This window comes from Orcinus orca, chromosome 19 (genome assembly GCF_937001465.1).
Source record: "Orcinus orca chromosome 19, mOrcOrc1.1, whole genome shotgun sequence".
In the NCBI taxonomy this organism is placed as follows: domain Eukaryota; kingdom Metazoa; phylum Chordata; class Mammalia; order Artiodactyla; family Delphinidae; genus Orcinus; species Orcinus orca.
In genome coordinates this window covers 17,901,874-17,929,241 of record NC_064577.1, presented here as the reverse complement: position 1 = coordinate 17,929,241, position 27,368 = coordinate 17,901,874, and the positions used below count along the sequence as shown (strand labels likewise).

The 27,368-nt window shown below is 44.7% G+C and overlaps 2 protein-coding genes across 3 annotated transcripts in view; both read left to right on the top strand.

Annotated features, from left to right (window-relative positions):
* The window catches only part of LOC101275829 (F-box/WD repeat-containing protein 10), a 60,934-nt gene extending 55,146 nt beyond the window's left edge, over positions 1 to 5,788 (top strand). The window contains exons 18-20 of the mRNA XM_033422602.2: positions 1,469 to 1,734; positions 2,466 to 2,615; positions 4,914 to 5,788. Coding sequence (XP_033278493.2) covers positions 1,469 to 1,734; positions 2,466 to 2,615; positions 4,914 to 5,737 — 1,240 coding nt within the window. The 3' untranslated portion in view covers positions 5,738 to 5,788. The remainder of the gene's footprint in view (positions 1 to 1,468; positions 1,735 to 2,465; positions 2,616 to 4,913) is intronic.
* Positions 5,789 to 7,468: 1,680 nt separating this feature from the next.
* On the top strand, positions 7,469 to 25,075 carry TVP23C (trans-golgi network vesicle protein 23 homolog C). Of its 2 annotated transcripts, NM_001281964.1 has the most exons (7): positions 7,469 to 7,618; positions 10,668 to 10,750; positions 11,940 to 12,084; positions 16,014 to 16,103; positions 17,528 to 17,659; positions 22,079 to 22,207; positions 23,585 to 24,770. In NM_001281964.1, exons 1-7 carry the CDS (start codon positions 7,607 to 7,609, stop codon positions 23,609 to 23,611), a joined length of 618 nt encoding a protein of 205 aa, NP_001268893.1. In that variant the 5' UTR covers positions 7,469 to 7,606; the 3' UTR covers positions 23,612 to 24,770. The 2 variants fall into 2 exon arrangements, with proteins under 2 accessions (NP_001268893.1, XP_033278483.1); XM_033422592.2 differs by lacking the exons at positions 7,469 to 7,618; positions 11,940 to 12,084 and having other exon boundaries at positions 23,585 to 25,075.
* Positions 25,076 to 27,368: the final 2,293 nt, after the last annotated feature.

Here is a 27,368-nt window from a genome sequence, read left to right as displayed (position 1 = left end):
TACTCTTCATTCGTTCTGGGTGTCTGATCCAGTCACGCAATGGGCTCGATACAGCTCTGCCGTGGGGACTGAGGTTCTGCCAGCCTGCAGCCCCTGATCCCACGTCCAGCCTGAGAGCTTCCCAGCTCTCTATGTCTCGCTTCTGATGCAGAGTGATGTGCAGGAGGGCAGGAGTGGCATTGGCAGGTGGCCCAGTGTCCAGTGGGGCAGAACTGAGCAGATGAGTTTACAGAAAGCAGAACCATGACGACACTAATTGTATATAATACTGTGTTGTTAGACGCTAGGTTCAGGGTGATATTATGTGAAAATACCCAACTAGACTTAACTTTTAAATTCTGCCACAGCCTCACTTAAGACATCCCTTAATCGCTTCGAACCACATTGCCTTCCTCCTAATGATTAGTCCTCCTTGCTTAAAGCAGGGGGGTGCTAGTATACTAAGGCTCAATAAATTAATGCTTTTCAGTTATGAAGTCAGAACGCTATAAAAAAAGGTCACCTTTGACCTTTTCTTAATCATGACATCCGAAGAGAGACGTCAGCTTGAGCAAAAATATGTCTGAAAGAGATTCCTAGTTGGAACGATTCCCCAGGTTCCATTCCAGTGCTTCCAACCGTAACGAGTCACTTTTAGGGAGAGTTTACGCTAACAGTGACAGTCTTAAAATTGCAGGCTTTTGGCGCGGAAAGGAGCCCGCACATAGCATTTCCATTTCTTGTTTATGGTTATGGGAGACCTAGGAGCAGAGGTGGGGGAGGGAAAGCAATGCCCTATAACCGCTGTGAACCCCAGGAACAGTGGGTGGGTAACAGGCGATGTTGGGGACCCCGGGTTTAGAACCCTTTTTTTCTCTAGTGGCATGAGAGTGGGGATTAGGGAAGACAGAAATCCTCCTGCTTTACAAAGTACAAATGTTCTGTCTGAACGTAGAGTGTGCACAGACACCCAGAGCGATGGCTTGAAGGGGGTGGGGCTGGAGGGTCAGCGAGGGCTTGAAGGCCTCCCCCATTAGAGTTTTCCTCATCCCATCACGGCAGTAGAGCCATGGCATTTGGATGCTGTGCTTAAGAAAAAAGGAGCGAACTTGAAGACATCTGCGTGCAGAGTAGCTAAGCCTTCTGACTCGGGCACCCCAGGTTCTTGGCACTCACTCCAGGAACGGAAATTCATTAAAAAATATTGTAATCTGAGAAGCGAAGTAATCAGGACGTGTGTGCCTTGTTCACATCTAATTTCTAAAGAAAACGGCTACAGAGCTAACGACCCCTGCTGCACAGCCTGCCACCTTTCTCTGCCCGTAGACCCTGCAACAACCTACACCACCCTGTCTGTGCGGTCATTTCCCGGGCACTGATCCCTTGGCCTCAGGATCGGATGGGACAGTAGTCCAAATGCATATTTGGAAGCCGGGCAGTGGCAGCCTCCACACTCCTTTTGTGGGCAACCCTGTTGCTTTGGTTCCAGGATGGTGATCAACACGGAGAGCAACATCCTCATGTTCCAGTTCGAGAATATCAAGTGGCAGTACTCCCTGGAATGGGCCAAACAAAAGAAGAAGGACAAAGAGGATGACAGGGAAGAAAATGGCCTCACAGAAGTTCTCTCCAAGTCAAGCACTCAGATTCACAGCCCTCAGGAATCCATACGTAGCAAACACACGGCCCAGGAGTCCCTGTTCAGCAAATCTCACAGGTCCCCAGTTCTCCTGAGGGCATCCAGTTTACCTACAGGTAAGAACCGAATCCCAGGCAGCCCCAGTGGTACCCAGGGGAGCAGGTGAGGGGCTTCCAGGACCAGTTTCTCTGTGGAATATTTTGGTCAATGGTTTCTTGATGATATAAATCCCAACCTGTATGTCATTCTCTTTGATGTGACAATTTGTTAGCCAGCTCAAGGGGATCTCCTGATTTTCAAGGCCTAAATTTTCAGACTTATTAGAATCTTTCTGCAGTAGATGACACTAGCCCTTCATACTTGCCATTAAAACAAAAACCAGACAGCCAGCATCTTCCCCCTTGCCCCTGATCCAAGCATATAGTACATGATTATTTCCTTAGGACACAGACAAGATATATTGTACTGCAGAAAAACGTCCTCTGCGGAACGTATTCTCTGTAGACCTCTGACTGGTAACATGCGTACCTGGAAAATACTAGATCAATAGATCACCTCCAAGAGTATTACACCACAAACGGTCAGTTAGGACAGAGGACCGAGAATTTCAGATAATGCATAAAGCTTGATAATCAGTAGGAAACAGGGGTAGGAGGGGGGCGTCAGGAGGTGATCTAGATGGACCTTCGGCTCCAGGTGATTGCCTAGTTTCATGGGACAACAGGAAGGAACAAACAGTAAAGTGATCGTTTGGGTGAAAATCAGTTGAATTATCAGCTACGCCCCCAGTATTCATACCAAATTGAATCACATAATTACTACAGTTTCCTCCTCAACCTTAATTTAGGAGTGTTAACGGAGGCACCTCGAAGTCAAGGAAAGCCAAAGTCACCCCGAAGAGATGGCAGGAAGAGACCGACTTCTAGGGAAGCAAATGGCACGGGCACCGAGCAAGAGAGTTTGGAAGCAAAACCCCTCGCCGGAGATAAGAAGAGCGGTGATCCTTTATTCTGAATTCATGTGGCAAGAGTCAATCTCTCTCTCTCTCTCTCTCTCTCTCTTTTTCTTTGTTCAGTCTGATTTTTCAGCAGGTTGATCAATCAGTTTGCTTGCATTCTGAATGGATAAAATGCCCAGCTTCTCCTAAGAGTGGTGGGTTTTCCCTAATCGTCCCCTTACTGACTTGAGGCCACACAGAGCGAGTGCCTTTCTCAAGAGCTGAGCCTCTGGTTTTGGACTCACAGTCAGCCTCCTTACTTCTTGGACTGTTGTGTCATCAATCTGAGTAATGGGCACAGCGGAAGGGAGAAGAGGCAGTGGGGCTGATTGCAGAGGCATTTTAGGGGGTTTCACGGGGGAGGAGCTGGATTGGGGGGTGCTCTACATGTGAGATAAGGGGGTCAGGGAGATAGGCGGGGAGGGGCTTTGGAGAAGAGTTACCATGAATCAGGTGTCCCTTTGTTGTTTTTGAGATAAAGATTTAAAAGGCCTTTCAAATATTTTTGGCTAATATAATAGTGTTTCTTTGAATCAGACTCCCTGCAGAGACTAGCTTCAAGGTGAGGGTAAAACAATTGAGTTTTGTGAGGTCTGTAATAACAATGGGCATCCTTGCATATACCTGTCTCTGTGTACCTGTATAGCTATACCTGCAGGGTAAAGTCCTAGGCATGGCATCGCTGAGCCACGAGGATGATTGCATTTTAAAAGCTAGAAGGAGATCGCCATAGTTGTCTTTAAAAACTGCTGTGTCACTTTTCACTCCCACCAGCAATGCATGAGAGCTCCCACTGCTCCCAAGCCAACACTGGGTGTCCACCGTCATTTTGCTCATAGATAAGTAAAGATGCTCTTTGCATTTCTTTAAGGTTGATCACTCACAGACTAAGTAACTAAGTAGGTGATGACAAAGCCATACTATGACAAAGGCATTTTATACAACAGCTAAAAATGGATGACGAGCCCCATTTTTCTTTTTTTTGAGGTACGCGGGCCTCTCACAGTTGTGGCCTCTCCCGCTGCGGAGCACAGGCTCCGGACGCGCAGGCTCAGCGGCCATGGCTCACGGGCCCAGCCGCTCCACGGCACGTGGGATCTTCCCGGACCGGGGCACGAACCCGCGTCCCCTGCATCGGCAGGCGGACTCTCAACCACTGCGCCACCAGGGAAGCCCATGGAGCCCCATTTTTGACTTGGAAAGAGATCCATAATATATTATTATATGAAAAAAAGACAAGTTACTGGACAATGAGCCCATCACAATTCCTTTTAATAGAAGGAGAATAACTGTGTTTTGTCTCTCTCTCACACACACAGAGTAGTGTATTCTGGAATTGGATGAAGCACGGGGAAGACTTTGACATCTTAATTTCATTTAGATAAGACCTACTTGGTCAAGGAAAATTATACACTGTTATAAAATTGTGAAATCAATACCCTGTTGCATTTTCTTTGCTAGTTTTATTGGTGCAGTTTGAGGTGCAGATTCTACTTGCTAGGTCAGACTAGACAAATGCCTTCTCCTTTTCATGGTTCAGTTATGCCTTTTGTAAAAGGAGGATAATGTTTTCAGTGTGTCTGTGAGGTATTGCAGGGATTCAAAAGCCCAAATGAGAGACATAGTAAATTTGCTCACCTGTGAAGACATCGTTGCTAACTCAAGGGCCTTAGGCATCTTGGAGGCCTTGACCCTAAAGTAGCACGCCAGAATGAATCTCTTGTCCTTGTCAGCAGCTTTTGGACCTACGAAATGTTCAAAACATTTAGGGAACTCCTGTTCAGAAACTGCCTTTTGGCCATTTGATAGTTGCAGTTTTGCAGGGGTGGCATGTTTTGTGAAGGCAGTTTTGATTTTGAGAAACATCCAAAGATCATTTGGAGTCAAATTTGATGAATAAAGTGGAAATCAAGCTTTGCCATCCAGGTTTCATTTAAAAATATAGGTGTGTTACTGAAACCCTGTAAGGCTATAAATGGGGTGTGAAGGTCCTTCCCACAGGGAAGTTTCAGGAACTTGTGGAGCACAGGCATTACATATGTTCCTTCCAAAATATGCGTATCTAGAGGTTCATACACACTTGTACACAAGTACTAGCATATTTGTTAAAAACGTGTGTTAAATATTTTGTAATTTCTCGTCTCATAGAGGATTTTTGCTCACATGATGGCAGCACGTCCATTGGGCAACAAAGACCATAGTCTGAATAGCAGTTGGAATGGATTTAACTTTCATACGTAAGTACTTAATGGTTTTCATGGAACACTGGTTTGTTTTTCTTTTCTTTTTTTTAAAAAGCAGATGATGTGGAGAAAATACCAAAACAAGGACAACTGGGAACTTTGGGAGACTTGATCAGTTGCTCAAAGAAGAAGTCCTGGTGCATCCCTATGTCACCTGACCAGTTCCTCCTGACTGTGAATGCCCTGCAGAAAGCCCATAGTTCTGGGGAGTTTGCCTATCCCCGGAGGCCCCAAACCCAGGTCATCGATGCCTGGGGACCTTCCATTTCATACCCAAGGAAGGTCCTGAGTTTGAAGGGACGATCGGTCCAACATGCAGTCGATCGGTTGAGATTGAGCAACCCTCCCATAGACGTGAAACAAACCAGTATTCCCCTTGAAATCCAGAAGCTTCAGCTTAACCTGAAGAACTCTGTGCACAGCCCCAGAGTCCAGTCTGCCATCCCCCAGCCGGTGCTTATCTGCCCCAGGTTCTCTGGCAGCTTAAAGGCTGAAGACCCGCCAACCAGTTCAACTGATGGGGCAGTGCGCAGCTTCAGCCCCTTAACCAGCACACAGGTCATCCAACCAAACCACGTGCTGGCTCCGCCGATGGGCACGACGGCCCAGGCTGCCAAGAGAGATTGGCCCCGCTTCTACACGGCCCTCGACCCCTTCAGAGTGAACACGGAGTTCATGCTGCTGACTGTGAAGGAGGAGAAAGAGTACGAGGAGGCCAAGATGAAGGAGTTTCAGGCCATAAAGCCGGCTGGAGGGGTTGATCCGGAAAAAGCCAGCAGAGCTGCCTGGGTCAGGAAGATCAAAGGCCTGCCCATTGATAATTTCATGAAGCAAGGAAAAACAGCAGCCCCTGAACTTGGGCAAAACGTATTTATCTGAACCAGCCTTGGAAAATTACAGCGTTTTATAATAAACAAAAAACCAAGTGGATGTTGGTGTTCGGCCTCTTTTTGTTTGTTTTCAACTGCTCCCTGGCAATTAACATGGGGACTCTTTAATTATTTTCCTATAAGCCAAAGAACTGATATTTATCAAAGTAAGAAAACAGAGAGAGGCTGGGGGTGATTGGCATCTGTAGTACCACCGAAAACCATTCAGTGAGAGGCATGGAAGCCCTGTTTCATTGATGGGAGATGTTGGAAGTTTAATACCACTCATGGCTACCAATTTAGGGCTATCGTTTCTTCTAGCAAATGAACTGATGGGATTATATCAGAATAATGCACTGGAGTTCCCTGGTATTTTCGTATGGAAGCCTGATGAAGCTCAATGAGTTCAATTAAGAATCTAAAAGGAGAAGCCCTCAAATTGCATTTTTCCTCCTCAGGGCTAACTCCTATGGAAGAGAATTAGGCACATTCATCCTTTCTACATTAATATCATGTGTGTTGAGGTTGCTACTTAAGCCTGCTGAGGTTGGTGTCAGGGGCCAGGCAGGTGATTTAGATGTGAGCAGCCCAGCATAGGGGCTGTGGCCCATCAAAGAGCTCAAGCCCCATGTGAAGGGGGTAGCTCCTACTCAGTAGCTCAGCATGGCGTAGGATGGAAACCCTTGAAGCAGAATGCAGAACAAAACAACAAAACACCAACCCCACAAAACTCCACAACTCACACACTGAGTGGGCCACCAAAACCCTGGCATGGGTAGGCCAGATGCACAGGCCACCTGTTCCCAGCCTTCCCTTTCACCTCCAGGTGCAGGAATACCATCATTTGCCAAGCTTTCTCTCCCTGGAGAATTGTTTCTCCATTCTTAGGAAATCAGGTTTAAAGTAGCACTGGCAAATAGCCATGTAAAAATTGTGATTTGAATGGAAAGAATCCCTTCAATTAAGGAAACGTGCTTCTACACATTATTCCATGAGCCTTCCAACAGCAGTTTGACAGCACGCTGGGCAGATAGGATATTGTTATAATCACAGTTTCAAAGATGACATGAAGTCCCTGAATTTCAGCTCCTTCAAGGGGCAAGATCACAATATTCGCGGCTAAACTTAAAACCGTGATAAGAATAACATCTATTGAGTAGGTACGGACCCTGGAAGGGAAGGACACATAGATGTTAGCTAGATAATTGGTTAAGTGGAGTAGACGGGCTCAAACCCAGGGGGCTCAGACTCCGGGGCCCACGCTCTCAGCCTCTCTCCTTACTGTTTCCCAGGTCTACCTTCCTCCCTTAATAAGACCCGCCATGTTTAGAGTCCTCATGCCTAGTTCTTCTTAATAACATTTACCCCTTCGCAGGCGGACATTTATTTCTTCAACTGCTTCCACTATTTAACGTACAAAAGTAATCCTGTACGGAATTACACGTCATCGTAAAACACTCAAACGAAATGAAAACTATGGAATCATGCCCCTGACCCCCACCCCTGCCCTCAGGACATCCACACTAGAGGAGTGACACTCTGTAGGCGGCAGCAACATCTCCAGGCAACAAACCATGAAGTCCCTAAAGCAGCATCTTTTACTTTCCTCTCCTGCTTGGACCTGCCCGGGCCCCAACCTGAGTCCTGGCTTCTCGCCCTGCCCCGCCCACTCTCTAGCCCCGCCCGGATCCTCCCACTCCGAATCGCCCCGCCCCCACTTGCTACGCCCCTGAGGGCCCGGAAGCGGAAGTGGGGTCGGGTTGCCGCTGTTACTCCGGCTCCTCCAGGCGCGTAGTGACCCGGCCTCGTCTGTTCTGGTCCCCGGCCCGCGGCTGCGGCGCTGACGTGGCTCCCGGAAGTGGGGCTGGCGTGGGCCGCCATGTTGCAGCAGGTGAGGGGCTGTGGGCGCGGAGAGAGGGCCGCGGCGGCGGGACCGGGCCTGCAGGGCTTGAGGGGCGCGTGCTGAGCGTCCGGGGCCGCTGCCGGAGCCCGAGGAGGAGCGGGTGGGCGGCGGCGGGGCGGCCGGGGGCGGGGCCGGGGTCCGGGCTGCGCTGAGGGCCGGCGCGGGTGTGAGAGGCGCGGGGTCGCGCCCGGGCGGCCGCGGAGATGCCGTGTGTGGCCGGGCGAGGGGAGGGGGGCCGCCACCCCGCACGTGGGATTAGGGGACCCCCCTCGGCCTTACGTTCAAGTTTGTGCTGTTACAGCAGCGTTGGAGGTGGCTGGTCCACTCCCGTGACTGCATCTGCCCCTCCGAGCTAATTACAGCCCTCACGTGTAGGACCAGAGATTAGTAAGAATCATTTCGTAGTTTCTTCCTATTTTTAAAAAAGTTACACTTTTAGTTAGATTTTGTAGGCGTCTTTTCCTTTTGAGGGGTTACTGTGGCCCAAGCACTGTGCTAGGCCCCGGGGGAGGGCTGCGAACCGCACAGACGATTTCCTGCGCTGAATCGGAGGGAGGATTGGAGGGTGCCGGCGGTGGGGAGGCAAGATAAGTTAAAGACTGAAGGTAGTTTTCACAGGGCTGTCACAGAGCCAGGGTGATGTGATAGCAGGTGTCTGCGAATAGGACGCCCTCGGGATTTAGTGTCGGAAAGGACCGCTCCGGGGAGGTGACCTGAGTGGGGAAAATCCGGTGATGGTCTGCACCTGCGCCCCGGCTGAAGGAGGCTGGAGAAAAACACAACGGCACTGACTGTTCCCACTTAAGCGTGTGGCCAGGCACCTCAAGCGAGCCCTTAGGGCCGCCAGGCAGTCGTCACCCTGCCCCCTCCGTAGCCCCCTCTCCCTCCCACCTAGGCTGCTCTCGAGGGCTTCTCCCTCGAACCTTCAGCGTTTCTTCCTTATCTGCTCTCAGCCCCTAGCCTTGCTGCTCGTTTCACTGAGAAGGTGGAAGCCATCGGTGTCCGCACCGCCTGCCATCTCCAGCTTTCCTCGTAATCTCCTGTTTACTCTGCCTTTGTTTTATGTAACTGCACTGTCTGTGCTGCGTTTTGTTTTTGATATGGGCCATTTTTAAAGCCTTTATCGAATTTGTGCGAAAACAGTATTGCTGCTGCTTCTTTTTTTTTTTTTTTTAATGTTTTGGTTTTTTGGTCACGAGGCATGTGGGATCTTAGCTCCCTGGCCAGGGATCGAACCCACACCCCCTGCACTGGAAGGCGAAGTCGTAACCACTGGACAGCCAGGGAAGTCCCGGTGCTGCCTTCTTAAGTCGAGCCCTCTCCTTGTGCACTGGTTTCCATCCCCTCTTGCCTAAAGTACCCCCAGAGAATACTAGCCTGTCGCCAAGGTGGAGACCACTGGTCTCATAGATGTGAATCCATTTTACATTTTCTAGCTTCAGCTGTTCCTCCACTCTTCCACCTTCATTTACTATGAGGGCTTTCTCCATACGTACTGTGTGTGTTCCCACTTCTGTGCCTGTGAACAGATACCTAGTCAAGGGGCCGGAGGGAGGCCCAGCGGGTGAACTCTCCTGGAAGCCTCCCCACAGCCCGTCCCTCCATCTGCTCCTGTTTGCGCTCAGGTTACTTCTGGCACTGACCACAGTCTGCCACGTGTTGTAGGTGATTGCTTCTTTGTTTATTAGCTCATGCCTTCCACGAATACTGTAGCACCTGGCCTGGTGCTCGGCTAGACACTAGGATTTATTACAATGCAGGGACGGAACTTGCCCTCCAGTAGCTTGGAGTCTAGGAGGAGGTAGGAGGAGTAGACTTGCAGGAAGACTATCCCGAGATAATTGTTCAAGCGGAGATTTGCCCAGGTGCTGTGGGGACGTGGGAGGGGGGATGCCTGGGGATTTCAGGGCAAGTTTGTCAGCCGTTGCAGTATTTGAGCTGAAAGCTGAAAGATGATTTGGCGTTTGCCTGATGGTCCGCTTCATAGGGGATGGGGAAGGGAAGAGCTTCTGGGTAGAGAAAACATGAAGGGCAGAAAGGTGGGAGGGCCCGAAGTGTTTTCCCAGAGCAGGTTGTAACAGCGTTGCTGCAGTGCTCAGTGGGAGGGGGCGTTGTCGGGAGGTGGGCACGGGATCAGGTCCTGAGCTGCCGCGAGCTCTGGTTTGCTGTGCCTGAGGGATTTAAGTCTTATCCTGTACAGGGAGGGGCGCCACTGAGCAGTTTGGGCAGGGGGGTGACATGGTATGCTCTCCATTTAGGGAGATACTCCGGGTAATGAGGGGCTGGAGTAGAGTGGGGGTGAGACCAGAGATGGCAGGTGAGTGGGGAGGGGCTGGCACTGTGAAGGTGTGAAGCATGACTGAGGCTGCAGGTGAGTTGCGGTGAGCTGAGGTGCGAACCACTTAGAGACCTGAGGTTGAGGAGGGAAGGGAAGTAGAGGACAGAAGGGAGATTCAGCATCAGGACTTTAAAACATCTCTTCACGCTGTAAAGGACACCTGAAGAAGCTTGTATGCTGATGAGAAAGATCCACCAGAAAGACCTGAAGATACAGGAAACTGTAAATAAAGGGGAAGAGTGATGGAACACGCCCCCAAGGAGGCCGGAAGAGAAGGGATTCTGACTACAAGTAGCTGGTTTAGCCTTGGAGAAAAAGGGACAGTTGAGAGAAGGGGTCAGGAAAACAGGGCTGCAGTCAGATGGTTTTGTGGAGGAGCCAGAGACAGTGAGTTATCTCGGCAGCCTCAGCCTGCTCTGACCTGGGAGCCACCTGAGGGTGGCTGCATGGAGTTTGCGCTTGGCAGCTTCTTGGGTGGGATGGAGACGGCAGGTGCTTGGGTTGCCGTGTGGGGTGTGGCCAGGTGATCAGGGTTGGGGGAGGGAACTGACCTCGCCCCTTCCCTAGGCTGTGAGTTCCAGGTGGCTGTGACCGTGTCCTACCGTCATCTTCCGTGTTGACTAGCGTGCTGCCTTGCATGTAGTAGGCATGCAATACGGAGTTTCATTCTGCTTCATGAATATTTGCTTTTCCTATCAGGACAGTAATGATGATATTGAAGATGTCTCACTGTTTGATGCAGAAGAGGAGACAACTGGTAGACGAAAAAAATCCAAAATCAGGTACGACGATAAGTTACAAGACTCGGGTTAGTGTCTGGTGCTGTTCTGTCCATCGCCTGGTGCCAGCGACGGGCTTCGGGGCAGAGTGGTTGTGATGTGCTGGTGAATATTGTGTATTGCTGCTTTGCTCTTTAGTCTGAGATGAGGTGACATCTCACGTTTTCCCTGGGAATAATTGACTTATGGCATTTTACTCAATACTGAGTTTTCAAATCTGCAAATCCAATTTTTTGAACACTGGTGTTTTTAATTCTGACTTTTGTACCAAGAATGCACCATTTCTTTAGATAGTTTCTGTAGATATATTACATTTTGATTTATTATGCAAATTTCAGAATTGTGTCTTTTGTATCAACTAATGTGAGAATATCAAGCCAAATATCTTTCTATTCCAAACTTAGTTATCACTAAAGAAATTCACTTGATGAAATCAAATTCTACCTGAACCTTGAGAACATCTCTAAGTGAGAGATGCCCGTCACAAAAGACCGCGTATTATATGATTTTGTTTATGTGAAATGTCCAGAATAGGCAAATCTGTAGGGACAAGAAGTACATTAGTGGTTGCCTAGGACTGGAGAGGGGTGGGATTGGGGTCAGTGGGGGGGTGACTGCCCATGGGTATAGGCTTTATGTTTGGGGTCATGAAAAAGTTCTAAAATTGATTGTGTGATAATTGCACAATTCTGTGAATATACCAAAAATCACTGAATTATACCCTTTAAATAGGGGAATTGTGTGACGTGTGGATTATATCACAACGAAGCTGCTGTTAAAACAGCAACTATGCCTGGTGGTCACTTTGTCTTAAGGCCTGAAGTGATTTCTGAGGGCCTAGAAATTCTTAGGGCATGATATTTAGACATGTGAAAATAGGAGTCAGTCCTAAGAGTGTAGTTTCCTAATTCCTCTAAGCTTGGTAAAGTTTCTTGTTATATATTTTGTGAAAGTATATAATCAATGAGTTGTTAAAGTCACGTTTACATAGTGTATTTTCTGTGACAGCAGGGCCTAGTCAAATAATGGGACTTATGAAAAAAGAGAGGTAGGCGGTTTGCTTCTTCCTCAAGTCATCTTTTATTTTGGCAAGACTCTGCATGGTTCTGCTTTGGCTGAAACATTTTCATCTACATCTGCAGTACCTGTTGTAAATGTAATTGCATATCTTTTATTATGTTTTGGTTTTCAGACACCCAGTGGCATCATTTTTCCATTTATTCTTTCGAGTCAGTGCAATTATAGTCTATCTTCTCTGTGAATTGTTCAGCAGCAGCTTTATTGCCTGTATGGTGACAATTATCTTGTTGTTGTCATGTGACTTTTGGGCAGTCAAGGTAGGTTTGATTGTTTTTATTTTAAAATCGTATTTATATGATGAGATTGAATGACGTGTAAACAGTAAAAAAAAAAAAAAATGACACTTAACATTTCCGATTGGTGTTAATTTATCTTTTTGTTATCTTAGGCCTCACCTGTGTCAAAGTGCCAGTTGTGGCAGATCACGTGTAGGTTTACTGACTTGTCTGTGCTTTACGTTAACCTATGTCAGCTTTAAAGTTAAACAAATAAAAATGTGACCAGCAGCTACAGACTACACATATTGCTTCTAATCCTCACCACTGGTTTTGCTTCAGGGTCACCTCCGGCTATGCCGCCTATGATTTCTAGATAAGACCCCAGGGTAGTTTGTCCACCATTACAAGTACCGACCATTACAAAGGCTCCTATTTGAGCTTGAGGGCAGTGTTTCTCAGCCAGGGCCAGTTTTGCCCTCCAGGGGGACGTTCGTTTGTCAGTATCTGAAGACATCTTTGGTTGTCACAACTGGGGGTGGGGGAAGTGTGCTATTGGTATCACACGGGTAGAGGCCAGGGATGCTGCTAAATATCTTAAGGTGCACACACAGGGCAGCCCCCCACATCAGGGAATCATCCGGCCCCAAATGTGGATACTGCTGAGGCTGAGGGATCCTGTTGTAGGGGATAGAAAAGAGTGTAAGAAATGGTTCAAACTCAGAGGCAGTGGTAGGTAGACGGATGGATGGATGGAGAGATAGGTATATAGATAGAGGGGCATGTGATAAAGTAACTATGGTAAAATATTAAATGTAGACACTAGGTGATAGGTATTCACTGTAAAACTTGACTTTTCTGTGTGTTTGGAAATTTTCATAATAAAATGGTAGGCGGAAAAATTGAAGGCAAAAAAAAAGGCAAAAGCTACTTTTGGAATTTGAGGTATGTATATTGATTCAAAAACCAGTAAGATGTTACAGGTCGGCTCATGTCCACCAACGCAGCCATTTTTAGATCTTTTGATTGTTACAGATATCAGAAGTGGTTGGCTTGGTGGTGGCCAGTTTCCGTAGGCCACAAAATGCTGAGAGTAAAGATTACAAAGGTCTGTTTCCTGTAGTCTTTTCTTTTGTACAGTCTTCTTTGCCTTGTATTTCTTTGAATTTCTTCTGTTGCTTTATGCTCTAAAGTGTTTACTGTATCCAGGTCACAGTTTTGTTTTGAGGAACATTTCTTTTTGTTGTTCATGTAATTTCTGCTTAGCCAAATAGAACACCACCTTCAGTCAGTCTTCCTGCTAATTTCCAAAAATTATATAATTAGATCCTTGTGGGTTTAGAGTTTTAAAAAATGTGGCCAGAGGGAGTTCCCTGGTGGCCTAGTGGTTAGGATTCCGGGCTTTCACTCCATAGCCTGGGTTCAGTCCCTGGTCAGGGAACTGAGATACCGGGATGCAAGCCGCAGCATGACCAAATTAAAAAAAAAAAAAAAAAAATGTGGCCAGAAAGTATATTTTCTGATAACATTTTTGTTTTTAAAACAAGGGCTTAAAAAATACCCTTTCATCTGTGGCAGAATTACTTACAGATATGCAGACAATTGAGATATGAAATTAAGAAGTCAAGAATGGGGAAATTATTAAATGGACTTGGGGAAGGGGGTATGCAGGGTTCTGAATGTAGTTAGAACAGCAGTGTGTCGTAGTTGTAAATCTCAAGGCAGTTGTCAAAAGAAGAGATAATTATTAAAAAAATAAGAGATAAATAAAGTTATTTAAAAAATGAAAAGAACTTAAATGTTATAACCTATATGGGGCTTTTGTCTTATTCTTTATTTTGAGAAATATAGTAAAAAAAAAGAATAAATAGTTGTTTTCAAATTTTTATGGTAACTATTAGTAAAATTTAAAACATTGTGTGTCTTCCACAACATTGGAGAAGACAGGAGCAACTAAAACATCAAGAGAAGGAGAGCAAAGCAAGCATCCAGGAACCTGAAATATCATAGGGCAGAGTGCAAGGGGATGGGAGCAGTAGCACATTAGTTACAGCTGTAGATGTAATTTGATTAAACCCTCTTTTTAAAGATAAAAATTCTTAGATTTGGTCAAAAATCAAAGTCCAATCCAAAAGATCTAACTATAATTGTAACATTAGAAAAAGTAAAAGAAGGCAAAGATAACATAAGACCAATTCATACAAAAAGAAACTTGACATTATATTATTATCAGACAAAGCAGAAATGAGAGTAAGACAGCATTCAGTGGAACAAGAAAGGTCAGTTGATGAGTCACAGTGAGGATCATTCACAGAAAGACATCACATCAAACTATAGTGAAAAACTACTAGAAACACTAGAGAAGATGGAGGAACACTGTTGTGATAGAAGTCTAACAAACCATTGTCTTTGCAGATCAGAGCAACCAAAAATACATAAGATTTGAAGGATCTGAATGAAATAACAAGGTCACTTTCATAGCAGTATTTGGAAATCTGTATGTAGAGGCATAATACCTTCTTGTTCAGTTCCTGTGGAACATTTACAAAAGTTGACTAAATATCACTATGAAGAAAATCCAAAGAAATTGCCCAAAGCAGCTACATTTTCTAGTCCAGTACCACAGAACTGGAGACTAATAAAAAAAAAATGGTTGTCAAAATTGGGATTTTTAAAAAGAGCCATTTTGCTAAATATCTTGGCACAAAAAGGAAATAAAAACTGTAAATATAGATTATTTATACCTTAATGATAATGAACATCTACATTCAAACTTTTGAAATGTGTCTAAAGCTGAATTCAGAGGAAAAGCAATAGACAAAAGGCTTTTATTAGAGGTCTAGAATTTCAAAAACAAAAATAATAAGCTGGAGAGAAATTCGGAAAATAAACTAATAATGACAAAAACAAAGTAAAGAATTGGAAAATGGGAAAATGGAGGAGTTTGAGACTATTCGAAGAGCTGTTATTTGAAAGTGCCACTACAATAGACTTCTGGCTGTTCTCCGTCTTCTTTGCCAGCTCTTCTCTTTTGCTTAGCCTTTGATTGGTAGCGTTTCTACAAAATGAAGTTTGGTCTCTAAGGCTCCTCCTCTTCTTCTCTTCTGTATTCATTTCATTATGTTAGGAAAGCTATCAAAGCAATTTGTTACATTAGTAAGAGGGAAAGAGCTTGGTGCATTTCAAGTACTGAATGAAGGTCAGTGCGTATAACCATAGTCTTCGTTTGGGCTGCTGTACAGAATACCAGAGACTGGGTGGCTTACGAACAATAGGAATTTATTTTTCCAAGTCCTGGAGGCTGGAAATCCAAGGTCAGGGTGCCAGCATGGTCGGCCTCTGGTGAGGGCCCTCCTCGGGTTCCAGACTGCTGATGTTTCGTTGTATCCTCACATGACTGAGAGCAGAGAGAGGGTGAAAGCTGTCTCTTGACTCTTATGAGGACACTAATCCCATTCACAAAGGCTCCGCCCGCATGGCCTCATCTAATCCTAATCACCTCCCAGAGGCCCCCTCTTGATACCATCACTAGGTGATGGGGTGGGGGCAGAGTTTCAACCCATGAATTTGGGGGGACACAGTATTCAGTCCATAACCTTTTTTAGAGATACATAGTTATAAAGTATATGTAGCTGTGGTCAGGATATATAGGAAAAAGTAGGTCCCAGTAGGTAAAGAGCAAGGGGTTTAGAAACACATTAGGGAACTGGAGAAAGGACAAGAGTTCGCGAGGGAAAAGAAGGGTAATGTTTATGGGTGTGCTGACCCTGTCACCTCTGCACCTGTGGGGCCTGCCATGGCATTTTATTTACTCTTTTGTCCAGGCCTGGTACGTAGTGGTCTTTAATTGGATATCATGGCGGGAAAGCTGATGATTTCTTGTTTGTGAACTGTTACACTAAGATATGATGTTATGGTAGACCTGTAAATAATGTTTTTAAAATGTGTGTGCATATATTAATCTTTACCAGAATGTCACAGGTAGACTAATGGTTGGCCTGCGCTGGTGGAATCATATTGATGAAGATGGAAAAAGCCATTGGGTGTTTGAGTCCAGGAAGGTAAACTGCCTTTGTTTTGTTTTTTGTGGGTTTTTTTGAGCGTCATTCAAAAAATTATGTGTAGGGCTTCCCTGGTGGTGCAGTGGTTGAGAGTCTGCCTGCTGATGCAGGGGACATGGGTTCGTACCCCGGTCCGGGAAGATCCCACATGCCGCGGAGCGGCTGGGCCTGTGAGTCATGGCCGCTGATCCTGCGCGTCCGGAGCCTGTGCTCCGCAATGGGAGAGGACACAACAGTGAGAGGCCTGCGTACTGAAAAAAAAAAAAAAAAATAATGTGTAGATACATTTGAGTATTTAAGGGTCAATTACCTAAACACTTCAGATGCATCTACACATAAGGGACCGCCCCAGATCGCTTGGCATGGTATAGCACAGAACCAGATGGCCTTCTAAACTTGCCTTGCGTTTCTCTTTAGTTCCGACTGGAAACAGGGCGTGTCCAGGAAAGAACCCTGAGAGGGCTTGGGCTCAGGGTTTATGCCGTGTGCTTAGCTGGCTCCCAGGGGCTGCTGCTGAAGGGTCTCTGTTTGGGGTCCCTGTGTGCCTTGCCTAGTGTAGCTCCCTCCAGTGGCTCCCTCTGTCCTTCCCCCCCGGGGTCCTCCTCCATTCGTACTCAGGAGGAAGAAAGAGGAAGTTTGCAGCTGGATAGAAAATCTGAGTTAAGCAGAGAGCAGTCTGTTCTTCAGGCTGTGCCTTCAGAAGCCCTAGGGGACCTTGCTCTGTTTTGGGTTAGCCTGCTCATCTGTAGTGGAAATCAGTTTGGGAGCCAGAGGACAAAACTCCTGGAGACAGCACCCATTAAATTGCTTGCTTCTGCTTGTTAGGGCCCTGACTAGGACTCCTCAGAAAGCAGCATTGTGCTCGGTGAGCCCATAGTCCTTTATATTATAAAATCTACCTTGGAAACCACTCGGCGCCCTTTTAAATTCCTGGGTGTTGCTGAGACATTCTGGTCATTGTCCGGAATCCCTTGACTGCATTTCTTCCTGTGGACCCTGATGGACCTTTTAGTCTCCAGGATGAACATAGCCTTGATTTCCTGAATCCTCACCTAAGAAGGCATCTTTCAAAGCTTGCTTATGAATAATCAGTATAAGTGCAAGAAGGATTGACTAGAAGCCTATCAGAGGCCACCCTTACTGTCTTGGGTGATGACAACTGTCCACTCTGCCCTGAAAATGAAACATTCTCGATTTAAAACAAAGTATGTTAAGACCAGTTCCAAAAATTACAGTAGTGGTAGATCTACTGTTTTGCTTGAGGGAGATTGTAGGGCGGGGGGGTAGGAGTTCTAACTTGGGATTTGGGTTGTCTGTATTAATTTATTTGAATTTGAGGGTAAGGGGTTTTTCATTAAAAATGTTAAACTTTTTGCTGATAAATACCACAGAACGTTGGTTATTAAATTCATGTTCTTTTGTAGGCCTCTCCTCAAGACAGTAAAACTGTTTCAGAGGCTGAATCAAGAATCTTCTGGTTAGGACTCATTGCCTGTCCGGTGCTGTGGGTGATATTTGCCTTTAGTGCCCTCTTCTCCTTCAGAGTGAAGTGGTTGGTGAGTATCAGTGTGGAGCTGTCAGTAGCCCGCTAAGGTGGCTGGTGGACAGTCATAATAAGCAGCACCTGTGTTAACATCAGGGACCCATCTTGAATAGGCAGCTTCATCATGTATTTCCCAAGTTTGGTTTCTCAGCTCTGCTTTTCTCTAAGTACAGAGAGCAGAGTCCCGTGAAAGACTCCATCTCACCAGTTCTCCAAGTGCTGAGCAGAATTTGATTTAGCCCATCTTTTCAGTGATTACCACGTGTATCACATAATCTTGTCGGTCAGGGATGGTCAGTGTACTCCAAACGTGCTTAGCTTGGTTTGGAACTAACAGAGTGGTCTTTTCTGAAAATACTGGTTGGTAACCTGTTCTGGTTATCTACTGCAACAGTCATTTTATGATCTCTCACAGTTTCACTGGTTCAGAAGTTTGGGAAGGGTTTGTCTGGAAAGTTCTGGCTTGGAATCTTTTGTACTTGTGGTCAGACAGTGGCTGGGGGCCGCTGAGGCTTCTCCTCTTTATGGGGTCCCATGGCCTCTCAACGCGGTCTTTCCACATTGCTGGTTGGGGCTTCATTACAGTCTGGTGGCCTCATATGAGGCAGTTAGACTTGGAGGGTCACAGCTTACTTGGAGGGTCACAGCTCCAGTTGAGAGTGTTTTAGCTCGCAAGCTGTATTACTTTGTACAACTGTATTAGTTTTCTAGGGCTGCCATAACAAAGTATCACGGACTGGGTGGCTTAAACAACAGAAATTTATTTTCTCCCAATTCTGGAGGTCTGTCTCTGGCTTGTTGACTGTCTTCTCCCAGTGTCTTCATGTGGTCTTCCCTCTGTACATGTCTGTGTCCTAATCTCCTCTACTTATAAGGGCACCTATCATATTGGATTAGGGCCCACCCTAGTGACCTTATTTTTCCTTAATTCTTTAAAGACCCTGTTTCCAAATACAGTCACATTCTGGGGTCCTGGGATTATATATATTAAACATATACATTTTGGGGGAACAAAGTTCAGCCCATGACAACCACCTAGCCTCAGAAGTCACAGCATCACTTTTGGCACCCATCCACATTCAGGAGAATGGAAATTAGGCTCTACAGCTTGATGGGGGAGTAAGAAGGTTCTAGAAGAGCATGTGGAGATACAATTGCCACCATGTTTGGAAAATATAATCTGTCACTTAGCCCAAACTGTGTGTCTTATTCTTTTAATAATTGATTTTATCTCACTTAATACATATTGGTGTCAGATGTATTTTGGCCTTAATTGTGTTGTTTTCTCCTGTTTTTAATATTTCCTTGTCTAGTTCGCTGTATAGGTTCTCTTTTCCTTTGTGCATACACGTACATAAATACTTTCCCTTTTGAGATTTGGAAGGTTTATTTTCTGTTTTTAGTTTTTCTAGTAGTTATCTGTATCACATAACCCTCTTTCATGCATTTCATGTATCATACCCTCTTTCATGAATTAAGAAATGTATTTAATGTCTTGATTTCCTGCTGTGAAAGATGTAAAGTTAACATTCATGCCTTCTCCCACCTTTCCTCCCTCCTTCCACTTCTGGATTTTTGTTGGTTGTAGTCTTACTTTAGTTATTTTAAGTAATATAGTTACTCCTGTTTATTGACTTAGAGACTGTTTAGAAAGGGAATGAAATAAACACTCTTATATTCCCTCCTTTGTTTCTTCCCTTTCTATGCCTGAGCTTTGTTTGTTCCATTATTATTTTTGTTGTCAAGGTTTATAATAATTACCTTTTGAGACGATATTTGTTACTGGTTGTTCAGTCTTTGATCTACTTTTAAATAAATTGATTCAGTCCTTTTATTGCAGCTTCTCCTTTACCTCTTGGTTGGCTGAATTTCATTGTTGGGTGATTTTTTTCAAAAAACTTGTGGGTGTTATTTTCCTTTGGCTCTGTCATGTTTAAGAATATGAGCCTGTTGACTTTATTCTTGAATAAACTTTTCTTTTTTCTTTCTGAATAAACTCTTTATGCTTGAATAAATTCTTTATTTCTTCATTCTTGAAAAAAGATTCTTTATTCTTGAATAAAGAATTGGCTAAGTTAATATTCTTGGGTCACAACTTTTTTCTCTCACCATTTAGAAGACATTACTTCCTCATTTTCTAATATTGAATATTGTAGAGAAATCTGAGGCCTGGCTTACTTAACCTCCATGTAAGGGAGTGAATTATTTTTCTCCCTGGACAAATAATTTTTGTTAATCATTCTTGAAGTTTTAAAATAGCATACATAACCAGATTGTCTTTGTGTTTATCTTTCTGTGTTGCTTTTTCTGGAACCTGTGCCCCTCTAATATGCAGGCACAGGTTTTGCTTTGAATCAGGAAAATTATCTTCTGTTGTCTTTACATTTATTTATGTTCTGTGTTTTTGGTGTCTCTGATTCTGAGGTACCAGTTACCTCTGTGTTGGATCATTTTTATCTGTTCTCATCTACCATCTTAAATGCTTTCGTGTCTCATCTTTTCCTTTCTGGTTATTCACTCAGCACATCTTTTTAAAAGAGTCTGCCATACACCAGAGCTGTCCTGGGCGCTGGGGATATGATTAAGGGCCTGATAAACAAGATGACTGCTCCGATAGCACCACTTTCTAGTGGAGCAGAGTGTAGACAGACAGTAAATAAGGGTTGTTAGAAAGGTGACACACGGTAACGGAGTGGAGAGTGCCAGGGAGAGCGGAGTGGGCTGCTTTAGCAAGGGCTTCTCTGCGTTTCCTGAGCTCTGCCAGCTCCGTTTTCAACTCCTTCTGGTGTCTTGTCTTACCTTCATTCTCTTTGAATTCTTGTCTTTAGGTTCTTCTGTAGGGTGAGGAATGCTTCAGGAATGCTTTTATTTTGGTGGACTCTCTTTCTTTTTAGAATGATTCTTCGTCTGCCTTTTGCATACTGTGTTCCTTTCTTCTTTTTGTTTTTTGCTGTGGTTCTGCGTAGCTGCCTTTCCCTGTTCCCCTCCCCATTTTGCTCCTGTTTGCAGTGGCAGCTCTGTCCAGACCTTCTCTTTATGTTGGTTTCGTGTGGGTGAGTTCTCCTTGCCTGCCTTCCTTGTTGTCTGAGACACCTGGGCTCTGCTGTGAGCTGCGGTTTGGTCGCCTGAAGGCGCAGGTGTGAGGAGGGGACCGCAGCCCTGTCGCCGGCTGCCTCGGCTGGCTTGCTCGGGTTCCTTCCCTTACATAGTGGAATTCTTGTTGCTCTGTCGTGGTTCTGCCCTCCTGCTTTAGTTCGTTTGTGAGCCCTTGGAGCCTTCACCTCTCTCTGGGGAGGCAGCCCAGTCTTTCTCTGGCAGTGTTTCCCCTTCCCTAAAGCAGAGCAGGGAGAGGGGGGTGAAAGGTGGTTTGGGCTCCTGTTTTAAGACCACAGGGCAGGAAGGGGGCATCCCGTCCCTCAAGCTTCCCCACCCACTGTTCTCTGTGGTGATGGGCTTGATGACCGTTGGTCCTCCTGCCTACTCAGACCATTTGCTTATTCTAGAACAGGGCTTGGCAAACTGTGGCCTGCAGGCCAAATCTGGCCTTACGCCTGTTTTTGTAAAATTGTGTTGGAACACAGCCTTGCCTGTTTGTTTACATATTGCCTGTGGCTGCTCTGGGGCTAGAATGGCAGAGTTGAGTGTTTGCAACAGAGACCATATGGCCTGCAGAGCCTAAAATATTTATTATCTGGCCCTTTATGGAAAAGCTTTGTAGAATATTTAACCGTGGGATCCCCTCATGTTGTTCTAATTAACTTTTCTTTAATAATATTTAAATAGTAGGCTTGCGTTTCTTTTTCTCAATCCTTAGCGGTCTTAGTGGGGTCACCTATAGGATTGTGGCCACAAGGAAGAAACAACTCTGCTGAAGTGCATTTCTTCCTAGTGCTGTGTCCCCCTCTGCGCCCTTCCCCCATCTCCTTGTCACAGAAGGCAAACCCCTGTTGGTTGCTACCTTGAGGCACCGGTTTGCTTTCTTAGAAGCCAGTTGTTGCCCACACAGTAGCATAGAGCAGAGACTCAGCTCTGTGTGCTTTCAGTGTGTTGAACTTGATCTATCTCTTGACCATTCTTTTGGAATTCTTAAGGAAACAGTTAACATTTGAGCCCCTTCTGAGTCTCATTTACCTTTTTTATATCTTTACTCACAGAACCATGGAAAATATTAGAGAATGAATGGTCCCCCTACTGCTCCCCCGGGGCTGGCACAGAGCATGTGTGTTGATGGGTGCTTGTTGGGTGGTGCAGAGCGCGTATTGGACGGGTCTGCTCTGGGAGGGAGGGCGCACGGGAGTCTCACGGCCACAACCCCCCTTCACAGAGCTTCCTCTTCCTGCTCTTTCCCGAGACAGTCTCCGCGTTTTGTTTATGGCAGAGAGACGGTCAGTCAGTGTCAAGCCCGTAACTGTTGGTTATTCCCCTCTCCCAGGCGGTGGTTATCATGGGTGTGGTGCTGCAAGGGGCCAACTTGTATGGCTACATCAGGTGCAAAGTGGGCAGCAGGAAGAATTTAACCAGCATGGCTACATCGTACCTTGGAAAGCAGTTTTTAAGACAAGTAAGTGTTTTCTGGATGTCAGGGTAATTTGGATGTGGTCAGTGACTAATGCAATGAAGATTTCTAACTCTTGGAGAGTTTAATTTCTATGAAGTACTTTAAAAAAAGTTTTTTAAAGGGACATACTTATTTAAGTACGACATGATGACGATAAAGTTATTTTAATTTCTCTTTGGAGGCTTTTAGGGCATTCCAGAAATGTATTGTCGATATCCTGAAATTATTTTAAAACCAGAGGGATAAATGTTCATTGATAATAACTTCTTTTTTTTAATTAGATGAAGTTCAGTTGCTTTCCATTAGTTCCAGTGGCTCTAAATGAACAGTTTTGAAGCATGTATCAATATATTGTATGGTTTTAGGCTTTATAGTAAGAACAAGTTAGAAACATAATAAGACCGTATCGTTAAAGATTGTTTTAAAGTACTCGGTTTGGTTTTGAAGAATGTATAGGTTTTACTATAGTTCCTCGATATGAAGATTTAAATCGGAGTTTTCCACGGGGTAAGTGGTGTTCATAGGTAAATAGTAATTGGTAAAACCTTTGGGAAATTGATTAGGTCTTTGTATGAGTGATGTCTCGTGTTTGTGTTCATGCAGTAGGTTGGGCAGGTAACGTTATACAGGACACTTACGGGTTCTCAACCTTAGACATGCATCAGAATCTCCTGGAGGGCTAGAGCACAGATTGTGGGGTCCTACCCCCAAAGTTTCTTATTTAGTTGCCCTGGGGCCGGGTCTCATAGGTCGCGTGTTTGCAGGTTCCCAGGTGGTACTGATGTTGCTGCTTCAAGGATTACGTTTGTGACTAAAGCCCTGAGAGGCTAAGTGACTTCTCAGGAACATACAGAAACAAAGTGGTGCAAAGCTAGGGCTTAACCCAGCTCTCTTGAAATCCAGTGCCGTTTCCTGTACAGTTTCTCTTATATAAAAGTTAAGAGGTAGGGAAAATGAGGATTCTGGTAGGGACATGACTCTCCTCCTGAGGGTTTTTGCAGAGTCCCAGTATACCTTTGCTGGGTAAGGTCCACCTCATGGTAATTGTCAAGTGTGTGCTTAATAGGTTTTTTTTCCCTTACGATTACCAGCATTCAGGTGAAATTGAACCTTGAGCTGACATACATGGACAGGGTCAGTAGACTTACATGGCACTTGGTGATGCTCTGCTCAAATGCGAGTGACTTGCTGGACATCTGGGTGGACCCATTGCTGTACTTCTCTAGCATGACAGTAATTTTTAACGTAATTGGGCCATGGGATGCCAGGTAATGTAGTAGCTGGCTGTGCTGGCAGTTACGAAATGTTTTCCTAGTGCTTTAAATCTGGTATGTTAAGTCAAATAGCTTTGAGTGTTAAGGAGTTGTTTCTCTTTTGCAGACCACTGGAGACGATCAGACCTCCTGAAGAGAGTGAGGGAGTCTGCGTGTTCTTTCCTTTGGGAACAACTGAAGGGGGTCTTGACTCTGAACCTTTAGAACTCAGTACCTATTGCAAAGAGGAGTGTTGGGTTTGTTTTTCCATTTTAAAGTTTACTTTAAAAAAAAAAAGGAAAAGTAGTTTTCATATTAAGTTTTTACTTTCTAGCATATGGGGCTTGAAGGTGTGGTGTAGCTAGAAACATTGTTAACATTTGGTTCATGGTGTACATATGTGTATGCACATAGTCGTGTAAGATCCATGTGTCTTAAATTAACAAAAGTGTTTGTGTTCATGCCCATATGGAATGGAGACCTTTGCATTTTGATCCACAGAACAAGAAGGATGTTCCTAGTCTATCTCAAAACTCTCTGTGTTTACATACTATTTCTGTAGATTATTTTAGGTTTTGCTTCCATGGTAAGAGTGAGCACTTTGGCTTATATATAGAGTTAGAAATAATTGTTAATTTTACACTTAATATATACTTCATGATGAAACTTCTTATCCTAGGCGTTTACAGGCAGGTAAAAACCAAATTTGGGCTATTGGTGTTAACTAGTTTCTAAAATTTTGTTTATTTTTATTTGTAATGAGTCATGTACTTAAGGCCCAGTTAATATAAAAGGAATTTTCATAGTTTATGTTCATGGGATACGTAGGCATTGCTGCTGTTCTATTTATTTTGGGGGAAAGATAGCCAGATTTTACTTTGGAACCTTCCAGAAGCTCTTCAGTGGTCCTTGGCCTAATGAAATCTGTCTTTTACCACTAAAAGAGTATTATTCTTATGTCATAGTGAGAATAATCATTTCAATACTTGGCATTGTAAATGCCTAAAAGACGTTTTATTTTACGAATCTATTTTTTTTCTTGCTATAATGGGGATATTGTAAATCATGTATTTGTATTAATGGTATTTCTTAAAACTATGTAACAATCTGCAAACTATTGTAGGCGTCTGTAAATTCTGTTGTAGGTACTGTAAATTTTCTTTCAATTGGCAGATAGATTATTTTGTGATTGTATTTATACATTGTTAAAAATTTTTGAAGATGTTTTGTTTAATTGAATGTATCTTATTGGCGTGATAGCTTTGAAGGTGCATAACTTTATATTTGTATAAAACTCTACTGCTTACAAAGCACTTTGACACTCGTAATCTCATTTGATCCTCACGACAAGCCTGTTATGTGTGATGCTGGTTTATAGGTGACGAAACAGGACTTCAGGTTATTGACTGACTTGCCCAAGGAGACACTGATTACAGGAAGACCCATCAGGACATATTACTGATTTTAGAGGAAATATTTGTCTCTAAATGTCCTTTCCTTTCGTACGAATCATTAATTTACTAAGTCATTAATTTGGTAAGTGCTTGTTTCCCATTTTATTTATACTTGTCTGGTGAGGAAAGTGGATGCTGCATAAATGTTTTTATTTAACCTGAAAGATCTGGTGTCAGTCTGTAGAGCTGAGAGTCTCATGGGGGCGGTGCTCTTGAGGTAACTATTGTTATTTCAGGCTTCAATCCTACACCAAATATGAATTGAATTTTGGAATATGTACGTGGCAAGACCTACTGTTTATCCCCCAATATTCATTTTTCCCTTCTATTCATTTCCCACTTATTAGCCAGGACATGGCAACAAAGACAGTTGTTCCCAGATTTTCTTGCTGCACCTTGGCTATGCTTCCAGGAAGTATTCTTAGAAGACCGGCATGCGCGTCCCCTCCCCTTTTCACCCCTCTTAGCTGAAATGTAGACAGAATAGATGGCGCTTGAACAGCTGTCATGGACGATGGGGTGATAGCCTTATTTTTGAGAACAGCAGAGAAATAAGGTAGAGATTGAGTTCCCGCTGATGGGGCCAGCAGCCCTGAACTGCCTGTCTGAATTTTTAAGTGAGAAACAAACTTCTGTCTTGTTTTAAGTGTTATTGCTTTGGTTTTTCTGTTACTACAGCCTAAGTGAATTCTTATCAATACAGTATATTTTCAGCAGCCCCCACAATTGTTTCCATTAGTATAGTATTTGAGATTTAATAGTTCATCAAATACATATTTGCTCTTTTCTGTGAGTTAATTAAGCTAATATTATAGATTCTAACAAGTCCAGCTGTTCCAGATGCTGTTGCTGCATAAAAATTCACCCCAGAACGTAGCAGTGTACGACAGTCATTTTCTTATGCTTACACAAGCTGTGGGCCAGGAATCTGGGTGGAGCTCAGTGGGGACAGCTTTCCTCTGCTGCACAGCCTGGGGCTCGGCTGAGAGATTTGAAGGCTGGGTTTTGCACATTGGCCAGGAGGCAGGAAACATCTGGGGGCATCTTCACGGGTCTGGAGATTGATGGCGGCTGTCAGCTGAACCTCAGCCAGGTTGCTGGTTGGAACACCCACATTTGTGACCTCTGGGTCGTCTCTCTGTGGAGGCTCATCTGGGCTTCTTCACAGCCTGACAGCTGGGGTCTGAGACAGGCTTCCCCAGGGAGCCAGAGAAGTGCGTGACGTTTTTATGACTAGTCTCGGGGTTCACATAGTGTCACTTCTGCCATACTCTGGTTGAAGCAGCCACTAAGGTCCCCCTGAGTTCGCGGGGAGGGGACAAAGCAGCCATCTTTGGAAAGTAAAATCTGCCACACATAATCGTTTCAAGACGGGAAAACTGCTTGAAGAGACCGAGGGTAGCAGGAGTTGTTTCTTTTTTATCTTCCCTGGTCAGCCTTGAGCACAGGTAAACTGACTGAATGGTGCAATTAAAATGAAAGTAACATTGCATTCTGGAGCCCCCAGTGTGCCTGTTTGGCCCACAGCTCTGAAACGTAGGCAAGGGTGTGTGTGGTTGTGTGGAGGTGATGGCACAGTAAGTCCACCATGGTGTCAGTACTGTGGTCCTTTAAATTTGTAAAACTCTTCAGAGCTCATTCAGAGTTCTTTTATGTCTATTACCTTATTTGATTTTCCCCCGTAACCTCTAGAAGGAGGAGAGATCATGAACAACCTCATGTTACAGATGAATAGCTAAGATGGAGAAAAGTAAAATAATTTACTGACGATTGCAGGTAGTAGAGACAGTGATGCTCCCCCAGTATTCCCTTTGTTCTCCTGTACTTCCCACCAGCTCCCTAATTAACTGAAGCTATGAGATCAGTTATGGCCCATGTGATGTGAGTGAAGGTGACCTGCATCGCTTTTGGGTGAGGAAGGTGAAACTGATGTGAGAGTCTCTAATCTTTCTTCCCTTCTGTGGCAGCCAGTGGTGCTCGAGATGGTGCCTCGGCCAGCTGGGTCCCTGGGTGGCTTGTAGAGCAGAATCTCCCACCTGCTCCTGTTGGACGAATGGCGTAAGTGAGCAATAAACTTTTGGTGTGTGAAGTCACTTGATTTCCTGGTTAATTTGTTTCCATAACATAACACAGCGTAATAGCCTCTTCTGACGAATATAGGTGCACACCTGACAAGTAATACTCAGAAAACTCTTAAGTCCTAATTCAGTAATTTCTCCACTGTTCCATGCTATTTACTTTTGCAAGGAAAGAAATTGGAATCTGGTCCCTTAGTGCAGCATCACCAATTCTAATCAGAACAGACAGGTGAAGTTGACCAGGTGAAAATTCAACTAGGAGAGTCCACCTCCATCTAAAGGAACAGGAGCTTCTCATTTCCAGCCACTTGTTGCCACTCAGGAATGTGGTTCCTGTGTTGCTAGGGTTTTCTGTTTTTTAAGAGGAATGGAAAATCTG

Bases quoted from the DNA above. Each gene is read 5' to 3' on its own strand.
- TVP23C (NM_001281964.1), top strand. The intron at 17,660-22,078 runs GTGAGTATCAGT...CCCCTCTCCCAG, and splicing joins CCTTCAGAGTGAAGTGGTTG to GCGGTGGTTATCATGGGTGT. The intron at 22,208-23,584 runs GTAAGTGTTTTC...TCTCTTTTGCAG, and splicing joins GAAAGCAGTTTTTAAGACAA to ACCACTGGAGACGATCAGAC.